Source organism: Notamacropus eugenii, chromosome 1 (genome assembly GCF_028372415.1).
Source record: "Notamacropus eugenii isolate mMacEug1 chromosome 1, mMacEug1.pri_v2, whole genome shotgun sequence".
Classification (NCBI taxonomy): Eukaryota; Metazoa; Chordata; class Mammalia; order Diprotodontia; family Macropodidae; genus Notamacropus; species Notamacropus eugenii.
Window position 1 is genome coordinate 707755876 of NC_092872.1, and position 13094 is coordinate 707768969.

The 13094-nt window shown below is 40.6% G+C and overlaps 1 protein-coding gene across 1 annotated transcript in view; it reads left to right on the forward strand.

Annotated features, from left to right (window-relative positions):
• Window positions 1-2282: 2282 nt before the first annotated feature.
• The window catches only part of SPIRE2 (spire type actin nucleation factor 2), a 51813-nt gene continuing 41001 nt past the window's right edge, over window positions 2283-13094 (forward strand). Inside the window, exon 1 of the mRNA XM_072636387.1 lies at window positions 2283-3465. Within this exon, the coding sequence (XP_072492488.1) occupies window positions 3177-3465 (289 nt within the window). The 5' untranslated portion in view covers window positions 2283-3176. The remainder of the gene's footprint in view (window positions 3466-13094) is intronic.

A 13094-nucleotide genomic window follows, 5' to 3' on the forward strand; every position in this document is an offset into this window, starting at 1 on the left:
TCCTCCTCAAATTTCTGGGCAGTGTTCACTGGCTACAACCACCTTTTCTATTTCCTGTTCTTAAACAGTTGCATTGTCTCCCACACAGAAGCTCTCTCCACCTAAGCAGTGTTTGCATTTCTAAGGTAGTCCTTGGTGGGAGGAGTGAGTCATGTCTTGCTGCTTGCTGATTTAGTCTGAGGATCTTCTTGAATGAAAGATGTACTGTAAAAGGAAATCGTTATTGCTACTGAATCTAAAGCAGCAGCCTCTCCATCTGTAAGCCCAAACTATGGTAAACATTGCCCTGGATAGTACCAAAAAAAAAAAGAAATGCTTGACAAATTCATATCCAAGTTTTTTGGATTAAAGGATTTTTAAAAATCAAATTTTATTAATGTCTTTTGTTTTGGTTTCACAGTCATTTCTGGAAATGTCCACTGCTCCTGCTCCTCTCTCTTCCAGAAAGAAAAAAGAAAAACAATTAAGCAAAAACATCTGATATAAAGACAGTGTCTGACTATGTGTGTGTGTATAAAATATTCTGCCTTCCTCTTCCTCTCTACTGCAGGAAGAGAACGATCTATTCTCCTGAACAATTATAGATTTTTCCATTCTTCAAAGCTTCGCTTCTTTTTTGTGATATTTTCAGTGACATAGTTGAAGTCACTCTGTATATTGTTCTGTTTCGGTGATTTGTAATCACTAGTAGTTTCTTAAGGTTTCCAAAATAAGAAATCCTTTTTTGCCCAGTGAAGGAGAGGTTGAATTACATGGCTTTTTAAGGTCCCTCCCAACCTTAAATCTATGATCCTATGAAAACAACTTCTTTAGGCAAATGAATCAAGCAACAGCTACTGTACTTATTCAGGACCAACTATGGACTAGGTGCTGGAGTTGCAAAGACAAAATTGAACAATTACCCTCTTCCAGGAGTTTCTGTTCTTTCAGATAGCAAATGCCCCTGACCCCAAATCCACAGAACTCAGTGGTCCCTATGGGCAGCATGTGAGTTATTGTTTGTGAAAGGAAATTTAGCTAATTTTTTTAATTTAACTAATTATTTTCTCTATTTTTCTAGCTCAGCTTCAGAAGATGGGTATCATGACACCCCCTCTTTCTTTCAGATTTCTCTCACAGAAAGTGGTGATGAAACTATTACCTTAGCAGGTGCCTTGCAAGAAGGGATTGGTGAATTGAAGAAACATGTGTATGGGTGTAGTTAGACTCTTTGTGAGGATCGTGTTGGGCATAAATAAAAAATTGTTCTCTTTCAGCGTATGCTTAACCCCTTCACTAGGGAAGGCAATTTGATATTATGGACAGCTAGGTGGCATAGTGGATAGAAGATTGGGTTTGGAATTGGGAAGATTTGTCATGAGTTCAAATCAGGTCTTAGATGCTTGCTGTGTAACCCTGGGCAAATCACTTAACCCTATTTGCCTCAGTTTCCTCATTTGTAAAATGAACTGGAGAAAAAAATGACAAATCATTCCAGTATCTTTGCCAAGAAAACCCCAAATAAGGTCACAAAGAGTGGAAGATGACTGGAAAATGACTAAAACACAATGTAACATTATAGTCAGAAAGAATTGTCAAATTCTGCCCCTAACACTCACTATGACTGTAAGAAAGTTAAAAATTTTTCAGATCCTCACTTTCCTCATCTGCAAAATTGGAATAATGCATGTAGAACCTATCTCCTAGGTAGGATATAGGGTTCAAAGAAGAGAATGTATGTATAGCACTCTGCAAACTTTAAAACCCTACATAAATGCCTACATAAAAAAAAGGTAGGGATTTTTAAAAAATTTTTTCTAGTTCAAAGAGTAAAGATCTAGATGAGATTATGAAATGCCAGGGGACCAGTTCTGGCAGCCCTACTCGCAAGCTCAAGTCCCTGATGAATTTTTTTAAGTTGAGGTAAAACTGCAGTTTTGTGGCTTTAATGGCTCACGTTTCCAAGTTGCATTTATGGCCTGGGAAGACAATGATCCAGTCTGTTGGTGGAAAAGCCCTAATGTCAACGAAAGGTTGTCTATATTAGGTTTGGATTTCCCTACTTGTGCACAGTGGATAAAACTCTCTCCGCCCCCCTCCACCACTCCCAGTGGTGTGCTCTTCTGAAGGTAGTGTACCTAAGTGGGATACATTGCAGCATGCATGAACTTTGTACCTGTATTTATTTTCTGTGCAGGCAGTAGAATAAGCTTAATGTAGACTCATTTCTGTTGTTAAAAAAAATAGATCCTTAATTAATCACTCTGAATTTGGTACAGCCTGTCATTCTCTCACTGTTTTTATTATATTTTTGCAAACTTCTCTGAGGTCACCTTTCTAGGCAAGCTCTTCCTACAAAGATATCTGTTACTAAATGTTCACTACCAAAAAAATACCATAGAATGCCAGCGCTGAAAGGAACCTTAGACATCATCCATCCAACTTCCTTATTTTACAGTCCAAGAAAACTAACTCAGAGAGATGAAATGCTTGCCTAAAGTCATGGAGGCAGTGGGTACGTTCCAACCTAAATCCTCCAGCTCCAGCGCTCTCTACCCCACAGAATACTACTGGAGGTAAAAGAGGTTCCATCCCTCCAAATCTCTCCCCATTCCTCAATTCCTTAACAGTGTCTCTGAGGTTTTCCCGCTAAGCACTGCAGTGTAGATCTGCTGAAAGCTTGGATGCCCTCCTGAAAGAGTGTGGTCATGCGTGTGAAACTGCCAGTGAATATGTCTGACCTTCCGTGTGTATGTGTGAGTCTATGTATGGGTGGATGTGTAGCTTCTGTATGTTGGCCAGCTCTGTGTAAGTGACTGTGAGTTGGTCTGTCTAAGAGTGCACCAGGGCAGCCAGTCCGTCTGTCTGTCTGTCTGTCTGTCTCTCTCTCCCTCTTTCCCTCGCCTCCCTTTTCCTCCCCGCCCCCCTTTTCCTCCCCGCCCCCCTCATACACACACACACTCACGCCCCCTCCCTTACCTGAAGCTCCAGCAATAGGCTGCTGTCTCGACTGCGCTGGTTTGTACAGGCTCTTTTTAGGGCGGGGCGAGGCTGGAGAATGACAAAGCAAAGAGGAGCTACCCGGGAACCACCTCCGCCTCCGCCTCCTCCGCTGCCTCCTCCTGGGCTGCGTCTACTGCCCAGAGCGGCTGTTATGGAAACCAGTCTGGCTCGCAAAAGGCGATAATGGAGCAGCCATGGCTAGGGCCAGCAGCAGCGGTGGTGGCGGCGGCGGCGGAACCAGCTCAGCCCCACCAGAGCGGGCAGGGGGCTCGGACCGTCTGGACCCCTGGGAGCTGTCCCTAGAGGAGGTGCTGAAGTCTTATGAACAGCCGATTAACGAGGAGCAGGCATGGGCCGTTTGTTACCAGTGCTGTCGCGGGCTGCTCGGGGCAGAGCCCGGAGGGGGCAGGATCCGGGACACAGCCGACATCCTCCTTCACAAGGATGGGACGGTGAGCGCGCAGCTGGAACCTGGCTCAGCTGGTGAGGATGGGCACTTCCCTTAGAGCTTGGGAGGAGGGGGAATTGGAAAGGAAGGGAACAGCAGCTACAGATCCCCCTCCCTACCCTGTGTATCCACTTCTCCCTCACTCCATCACCTTCCTGCTTCTGCTGCTTCTTCAGGTGTGTCTCCCGTCAGACCCAGTTCGGATTAGGCATAAGCTTGGGGCTGTCTTTACTGCAGACTTGAAGGAGAGAGGAGGTCAGAGAGAAGGAGAAACAGAGCAGGGATGTGAATACGGATCCAGTTCCGATTTCTAGAGCTAAGAGGAGAATAACCTTTTCTAGCTTCTAGTGGTCTTTTGCGTAACTCTGACACATACCGCCCTTCCCCCCATCCCCCTCCCCATAGATAAGCAGAAGCTCTTAAAACTGCTCCATTTCTTTTTTCTTAAGAACCTCAACATCCGAGCCCAATTCTTCTGCTTAAGAGTTTTGACGTCGATTTTTAAGGTGGGGAATGTGGGAAGGAGAAATTGCTAGGAGTTTCTGGTCTCTGATCATTGAATACCAGCAGCAGTGTTAGATTTATCTGAGTCCTGCCTCCCACCTCTTTCCTTTAGTCCTCCACCTGTGGTAGCCCCTTGGCCTACTAAGGTCTGTAGTCCCCAGATGACTGAGAAGCTAGGGTGACTCCACCACAATACATCCTATGTGCAGCAACACCAGAGAAGTATAGTATCTGAGCCCTGGGACTCCCAGAAAGTAGTCCCTGTTATTACAAATAATAATCGCAATTTTTATTAGTCACTGTACAACTTTGGAGTCTTTCATCTATCATTCTAAGTAACTGCAACTGTCAGTTTCTCTCTCTCTCTTTCTCTCCCTCCTTCGCTCATCCCTCCTTCAAAGTTTATTGTAGATTGGGGGATTATGGTCTTAATCTTTTTTCTTTCCAAAATGAGTTGGTTTTAGCCTTTGAGAACCTGAATATTACTACAAGGTACATGTTGATATGACCCCAAAAGTTGATTTCATGTTTGGGAACACAAAGGCAGTTCTGTGTGTTTCATAGAGGATAGCTGGAATATCTCCAGCATTGAAACCTGTGGGTTTACAGAAATCAACAGAGTTAGGCTCTCAGGAAGGTGGGACAGGACAATACCCAACTAAGCAATACACAATGGGTTGGCTTTGTGGTTTGGGAGTCTGGAGATCTTTGCTCTATTCATGGTTCATACTAGAGTGTGTCTTGCCCATTTGAGGGCAAGCCACTGATGATCCATCTGCCTCAATTCATATATATAAATATATATATATTATACATATATATATGTACACACACACACATATATATACACACACATATATATACACACATATGTGTATATACGTGTACACATACATGTCTATAGCTATACAATAGATAGATCAATCATCTTTCAGTCCTATTACTGTTATGATGATGAGACTTCTCTGATGAAATGTTAAACAAAGTCCAATATATTGTTAGTAAGCATAAGTGACCCAGGTAACATCTGGTAATCTGTAGATACCATGAGGCAATTTTAAGTAAATAGCTCCAGATCTACAGTGGCAAGAAAATTCATATAAGAGACTAACTAGTAATATCTGTGCCTTTTAGCTGAAGTTGTCATGACTTCCATGTAAAATAAATCTGACCATGGGAGAAAAGAATTCCTTTCCTCTTCCCTGAGCTATCTAGTTATCTGCAGATATAGAGAATGACAGTTGTTCTCCAGATATGTTTAAGTTGTTGGTGCTTTAAGCTGAGTATATGTCATCAGGACCCTTTAAAAAACCTACCATATTGCACCAAGAATGTTCCAATTTTGCCCATTCTTCTCCTTTAGAAATTTATTGGTCCCCTCTTTGCATCAGTTTGGAAAAAACAACAAGTTCAGAACATTGAAAACAAAGCACCAAAGGATGGTTCCATGAGTACAAGGTGACTTGAAATATAGGTTGGGGTTCAAGATTCAAATGCAATAAAAGTGAATCTGAACTTTGAACTTGGTAGGAAGTAACTATGGGCCACTCCCAGCTCAGGGAAGACAAATTCACTTTCTATCTGTTCATTTGTTATAAATTTATCTTGTATAGGAGTATGAGGTTAAAAGCTTTTTTTTTTTAACTGAATTTTTTCATCTTGAAAACTTTATGAGTCTGTTGAAACTTGAGAGCAATTATCTGGGGGGTTTTACATTTAAAAAATCTTATTCTTTGTTTTTATATCAACTTCATTTCTAAATATATTCCATACTTCTTCCATGAACAGTGAGTCATCCTTTCCTTTTTTAATTTTACTTTAGTTTTCAAATAAAAAGCATTCATTTTTTCTCTTCAACTTTACTATTTAAAAGAAAAAAACAAAACTCTTGTAACAAATAGGCATAGTTAAGCAAAACAAATTCCCACATTGTCCATATCCCATAAGGACATTTCATTCTACATCTTGACTCTATATCCTTTATGTAAGTAAGTAGTAGCAAAGGTCATCATCAGTGCTCTGAAATCATAGCTAGTCATCAGTTGATCAGAGTACTTAAATCTTTCAAAATTGTTGGCCTTTGTAGTTATTACTATGGATCAGTTCATAAGTCTTCCCAGGTTTCTCTGAGATCATTCCTTTCATAATATCTTATGTTGCAATAATATTCCATTCCTTTCATTTATCTTAATCCTTACTTTTTTACTTTCATAGTTTTTTTTCTTTCCCTCTGGGCCTTGATTTTTTTTTTTTCTCAAGCTGTTGAATGTGTACATACTAACCTTTCACTTAGGAAGAAATTTCCAATCTGGGCTTAAAAGGCATTGTGTAAATTTCTATGGTAATTTTTAACGAAAAAGTAATTAAACTAAACTCAGGATCCCACATCCTACTAGTGGTAATACTTTTTTTTTTCCACAGTGAGTAAATTTAATAGATGAAAAATGCCCTTTATTTAAGAATCTCTCATGAAATTTCAAACAATTCTGTTGTTAACATGGGGAAGCTGAACCATTGCTAGCATCTTGAGGATATTTTGAGGGTCCCTGTACTGGAACCCCATGTTAAGGGATGGATTTTTTAAAAGCAAAATCTAAAGAGGCAACCAAAGTTAACAGGTGTCCTTTTTAAAAAAAATATTGTATAATCTCCAAAATGGCTCATTATAGGATTAAATTTAGCAATCTTCCTAATCACAACACAGAGGTAAAGTTAGCTTTTTATTTAAATGCCAGCTGGTCAATTAACATGTGACTGAATTTTCTGATGTTATCTTTGATCATATTAAGGTTTCCAGAAAATTCAGTTCCCAATGTATAAGGTTCTGGCTAATTCTCTGCTAAGAAAAAAGAAAGAAAGAAAACATTGAGACTTGCAGCAATTCTGTCCTACATTATTCATTATGAGGTTTCTGGATTGTGTTCCCCAGGCACTGGAAAACCCTCTTGGGTAGGCCAAGTTTGAATACTGACAGATGACATTGGACTATTCAGCATTATTTTAGACATATGGTACTCTCTCCTGGATATTTTTGATCTCTTCTCATCCCTTGCCTCTCTCTTCTACTTTGCTCACACTAACCTAACTACAATTCATTTTTCTGATGCTTAACCACACAACTCTAAACCTTTCATTTCATTACGTTTCTTTTGCTTATATACCTGTAGGCAAAGAACCCTAATTTCTCTGGTTTTATTTTATCCTTATATGCCTTTCCTAATAGGAAAGTGGTGATTTTTCCACACCCTCCCCCCCCCATCCATTTCCACAAAGTGATTCATTGGCATTTTGCAACCTAAGTGTTATAAAAATTAAGCCTATTCAATGCAAAAGTTCAATTTATTAACTTCCTCTAAGCCATAACATCCCCTTTCTTTGGCCCTCCACTTCTTTTCTCTCACCACTCCCCTGGCAATGGACTGTGTAATTTTGTTGTCCACGGGTCATCCTACTAAGTTCATATAGGTTCATCATCACTTTGGTCTCAGCCTGGTCAATTTTGCTGATCATTGCTACTGTGGAAGTCTGGAATCTCATGGGACTTTGAAGAAGTATCAGGGTTTTTATGTATCTATATACCTCTCTGTATGAAATCTTGGGTGAAGATTTACATATGTATATAAACACAGAGAAAATGTAATAGAGGATAGAGAACTGACCTAAGAATCAAAAAAATCTGGATTCAAGTCTTATCTCTGGTTGAGTGACCATTGGCAACTCAGTCTCTTAGTGTCCCAGGCAACATGGAAAAATGTAAAAACCATTCCTAGTTTAAGGACCTATACAAAAAAACAGGTAACAAGCTGGATTTGGCTTTCTGGTCACCTCTTACCTGTAGTTTGCCAGCTCCTGCTCTATAATTCACCTATGTTCCATATATCTTTGTGTTTCTATAAGCATCAATATGTTTAGTAACTTATCCTTTTTTGACCATATCAATATTACACATAATAATAATTGTCCCTTTTAAGTATTAAGGGCCACTAAGAGTTGGGTTAGAATTCTGTTTTGGACCATGGAGTCATCAAATCCCAACAGCAGCAGTCTCATTTAGTTCCTTGCATTCCTGACACTTCAATGTCAGGGTTCCTACCCCAGAAACTGCAGTAGGGTCTAGAGCCCCAAGGACCCTCCCTGGGACTTCTTAAAGCCTACTTTCCAGGTCCTGTAGATTTTTCAGAGGGTCCCAGTGAACAGGTATGACTGTTAATCTGTACACTAGTGCCCTCCTACAACATTTGCCATGGTAATCTTAATTGGCAGCCCATGATGAAAAAGGTAGACTGTCTCTGCTTAGCTTGCTTTTTATAGCCCTTTGTTTCAGGTGAATGCACAGGTGAGTATTTATTAGTAGGATGAGATGATTGTGACAAGCTCAGGCATTCTGAGGAGAGGAAATAACAGGTTGGGAAACAATTTCTTACATTATATAAAAGGATTACCCCCCCTTTTCCCACTCCAATCTCCCCGTTGGCAACTAGAATACTTCTGTTCTGAGTCCCTGCCCTCAAGTGGTGTGCTTTTGTCTACAGGTTCCTGACTTCCTGCCAGTGCCTAAGTGCCAGTGCCCTGGGCAGATGGCTCTGTCTCATCATTTACCAGCTGCCTTCTCACATGAGTCTTCTCATAGCTCTGAGCTATTTGCTGTTGTTGCACCACATCAGTATTACACAGTCATGATGCCAAAAAGGGATAAAACTAAACAAACCTAAAGAAAGAGGAAGTAACTTAGCCTCATCCAATCAAAATCATTTATTAAGCACTTACGTTCTGCTTTTTGTTGTTGTTCAGCTGTGTTCTACTCCTCATGACCATTTGGAGTTTTCTTGGCAAAAATACTGGAAGAGTTTGCCATTTCCTCCTCCAGCTTATTTTACAGATGAGGAATTGAGGCAAACGGGGTTAAGTGACTTCCCCAGGATCACACAACTAGTAAGCATCTGAGGCCAGATTTGAACTCATGAAGATGAGTCTTTCTGACTCCAGGCCTCAGCACTCTGTTCACTGTACCACTATGTGTCAGACATAGTGGGGGGATACCCAAAGAACAGAAAAAGAAAAAAGATAATCTCTACTCCCAAGGAACTCAGAGTCTAATAAGGGAGGCATCATTGGTATACATCCCTCTGAGAAATCTTCCCTGGGGGCCATGGTTTGTAGGATGAGAGGTAAAATTGCAATTATTTAATGACTTCTCTCACCATGTGGCTCAATGGTGAGAAGATCCACCAAAAGGGACCATAGAAGATTCTCAAATAGATCCATGACCAGTAACCAAGACAGACAGACCAAATCAACCCAACCCAATCATAAGGGACATGACAGGATGTAGATTACACCAAGAAACAGTGAAAGACTGGGATAATGTGCAAGGATGCTTTGGGACAAGTCATCTTACTCAAATCTTTTATTTTAAAAATGAAGAAACTGAGTCCCAGAGAAGTTAAGTGACTTGCTTCTAGTTGTCAAATGAATTAATGGCATAGTGTTTTTTTTTCATCTGTACCATTTTGCCTTTCCTTAAACAGGCGTTCAATCAACCCAACAAAATCATTGAGGAAACTAAGTTTTGCTTGTTAAAAATGCTATTTGAACAAAAATTGTGGTCTGAATCAGTGGGAGAGAATATAGCAAGTGCCACAAAAGAACTATAGCTAGAAAGCTAGTTTGTTGTGAAGTATCTTACTCCAACTGTTCTTAAAAACTAAAAATGTTTGTTACCCAACACTGAATATTTCTATTCAGAAAATTGCTACCTGAGAACTTGAGGGCATACTTGGATTGTATGATGAGTTGGGGGGTAGAGGTGAATATGTATTTGTGTGTGTGTGTGTGTGTGTGTGTGTGTGTGTGTGTGTGTGTGTGTTGGGTGGACCCTACACAATGAGTATGTGGGTGGGTGTTGGCTTTGTGGGTTGGCTACTCATGTGAATAGAGGTGTGTCTGTGTATGCTGGGGGTGTGTACATCTGAAAACTGATAGTATTCAGGTATTCTCTCCTCTGAGCAGTGACTGTGTCCCTTGGTGATCAGTCCAGTCAACAAACACATTTTCTGCAAGTAAACAGTTGTGAGAGCTTCTTATTCTTATCAAAATACAAAGTTTGGCACGAGTAGTCTTTAAAACACTGATCATCTCAAACCCTTAGCTTATCAGTTTGGCCTGGCAAGATCTTTGTATAGGGGACAACTAGTCCATCCCCTCATTTTACAAATGAAGAAATGAAAAAGAGAAGTCATTTTCAAAAGTCACGTGAGCAGAGGCAATGTTATCTTGGTTTTTTAACTCCAGATTCAGGGCTTTTTCCACTTCACCTCCCCCAAGTTCTTTACTGTGTCTGCTGCACGAAAGTATCGTAGGATCTTAGACCTCAACCTGAAAAGGACCTCAAAGGCCAGTTAGTCCACCTCTTTCATTTTGCAAGTGAGGAAACTGAGGCCCAGAGAAGTTAAATTGGATTTAGTTATGTTTTGATATAGCATAAAGACATGTCAGTGCATTTATTTTCCCTAAATCTTCATATGGGGACCCTGGCGACTAACTGATGCCCACGAGTTTGCATATCCTGGAGTTGTAAAGAAATGGAGACCTTTCCATTCGAGTCAGCTCCACCTTTCACTAGCATTCTTAGGCCATCAGGGTCCCCAGCCTATGCAGAGTTCATTTCCAAGACTACAGCTGATGAGATATTCATTATACTCTAATCAAGAGTCAGGTTTTTTGCTAGTGAAAATGTACTATTGATGTATTGCTTTTGGACAGCTGCCCATAGGATAGAGAGATCTGTCCATTAACAGAATGAATTCCCACCTACCCTCCTTTATTCTCTCTCTCAGGGAATGTGTAAGCAGATGTCAAGATCAAGGGGGCACAGTGCCCTTTCAACTCAATATCTGGGAAGGATGAGGATGTCAGACAGTGTTTGGGGTGGTGGAAGTCATCTCTCTTACAGTAGCTCTAAGTGGAAATACTTCCTACAAACTCAGAACTGGTTGGTCCTGTCCTGGGACATGCCTCATTTAAGCAAATATGCTATTATGAGACAGAGTTGACTTGGTATCGAAAGCATGAAAACATTAGGGTTTCTGTCTCTGATCATTAACTCATTATGACTCTTCAGAGCTGATTTAGCCTCTGGGCAAAGTTGAGGCCCTCTACAAGAAGGAATGGTGATTTCGAATGCCATCACTTTAATTAGCCATGTGAATTAACTCGTGCCTAAAATCTAGACAAAGTCAGGCTGGCCAGAATGGAAATTAGGCAGTGAACTTAACATATTTTAATAGGCAAGGTCTGTCTTGATTGTTGTGTTTTCTTTGTGTATTTTTTTGGGGGTATTTGTGTCCAAGGGATTAATAATATTAATAAAAGACATTCCATTAGTGCTTTAAAGCTTTCAGGTCTGTAAAGTATTTTACATTATCTATTATCTCATTTGGGATCTGCAACCACCCTATGAAGTAGGTCGTGAAAGTATTATTATCCCCATTTAACAGATGATAAGATTGAGGATTGAGAGATTAAATGGCTTGGCCCATGGTCACATAGCTAATAAGTGCTCGGGGTAGGATTCAAACTTGTCTTCCTGTCTCCCAGGAAGATACTCACTAGGTCAACCCCTGCTTGAAATGGGCTCTAGAAACATGCTTGTATTCTCTTAACCTAGTGACACCTTAAAGAAGGAAAGGGTGGAATAGGTTAAAGGTGGGTGAGATCATTAAGAGTTTTATGGACTTGTAAGACTAATAGGTTCAAAAACTCTTTTGAACTTCCCTGCAAAGTTGATTTAAGTGATCCTTGTCAGATGAGGCCACAGTGTTCTGTTCCAATCAATCCAATTTGCTTTAATTCAATGCCCACAGATGTCTATACTGTCCTGGCTACTGTTCCAGACCTCTAGAAGCTTCTCCTAAATTAGACCACATGGTTTGAAATTGACTCCTGGGGGCTGGCTGTAGGCAGACCAGTGAAACTGGCAAAGTTTATCTCACATGCCCTCTGCTTCTAATTTCACTGACACCTTTTTGGTTTTTTTGGGGGGGGGAGTTCGGGGGTTCTCCTCTCACCCGGGTACCAAGTTCCTCATTGTTGTTGGCTACCCAGGGACTGCTTTTGCACCCTCCATACTAGAAATATTACCTATTCTGTGCCCCATTCATCCAGTGGCCTGCTCTCAGCTGCCACAGATGGAATGGTAAATTAATTCATAGGACCATGCTAATACCTAATAGTGGGTAAGGGTATTAGCATTCTGACCAAAGACAATGCCTTAAGTTAAAGGAATGAATCTTTGGGGCCTTATGTAGTGTGAGAAAAGAGTTTAGGAATGCAATAACTGTGCTCCATTATTTCGTAGTAAAGATTTAAAACTAGAAGGTATGATCTAGTCCAACTTCCTGATTTTACAAATGAGGAAACTGAGACTCTAAAAGACAGAGTCACTTGCCTAAAGTTGCTCAGATATGTATGCACTTTATGCTATTGCTACTGCAAATATCACTCCCACATTACTTTTTGAAATACACAGAGTTTCTGGCTATGGGTTCCTTCCTTTATCTAATATAAGTCACTCCAATTCTTTCAATGAGTTAGTCAATAAGTATTTAACTACCAGATACTGTGCTAAGCATTGAGGATACAAAGAAAAAGGTGGAAATCTTGTCCCTGACCTCAGGGAGCTCACATTCAAATGAGGAAGACAACATATCAATAACTGTATAAATTGTACAGCAATAGATATATTGTACAGAGTGGATGGAAGGTAATATTGTAGAGGGAAAGCCTTAGCAGTGGAGGGGACCGGGAAAGGTCTCCTGTAGAAGCTGGGATTTGAACTGAGGCTTGCAGGAAGCTACTGAAGGAGGTGAGGAAGAAGAGCCTTCCAGGCATGAGGATCAGCCAGCACAAAGGCAGAACTGGACCTTTGTCATGTGTAAGGAAGAGCAAGGCCTCTGTCCTTAGATCACAGAGTATGTAGAGGGGAACTGGGAAAGCAGGAGGAAGCCAGGTTCAATGTCAAACAGAGGGTTTTCTATTTGGTCCTGGAGCAGTCTTCACTCAGCAGGGATTTTTCATTATTGCTGACTTTGTCTATCTGTGGATTGTACTTGTTTCAGGAAGACAGAAATAGTGTGTGGTTATGTATAACCTATATCGGATT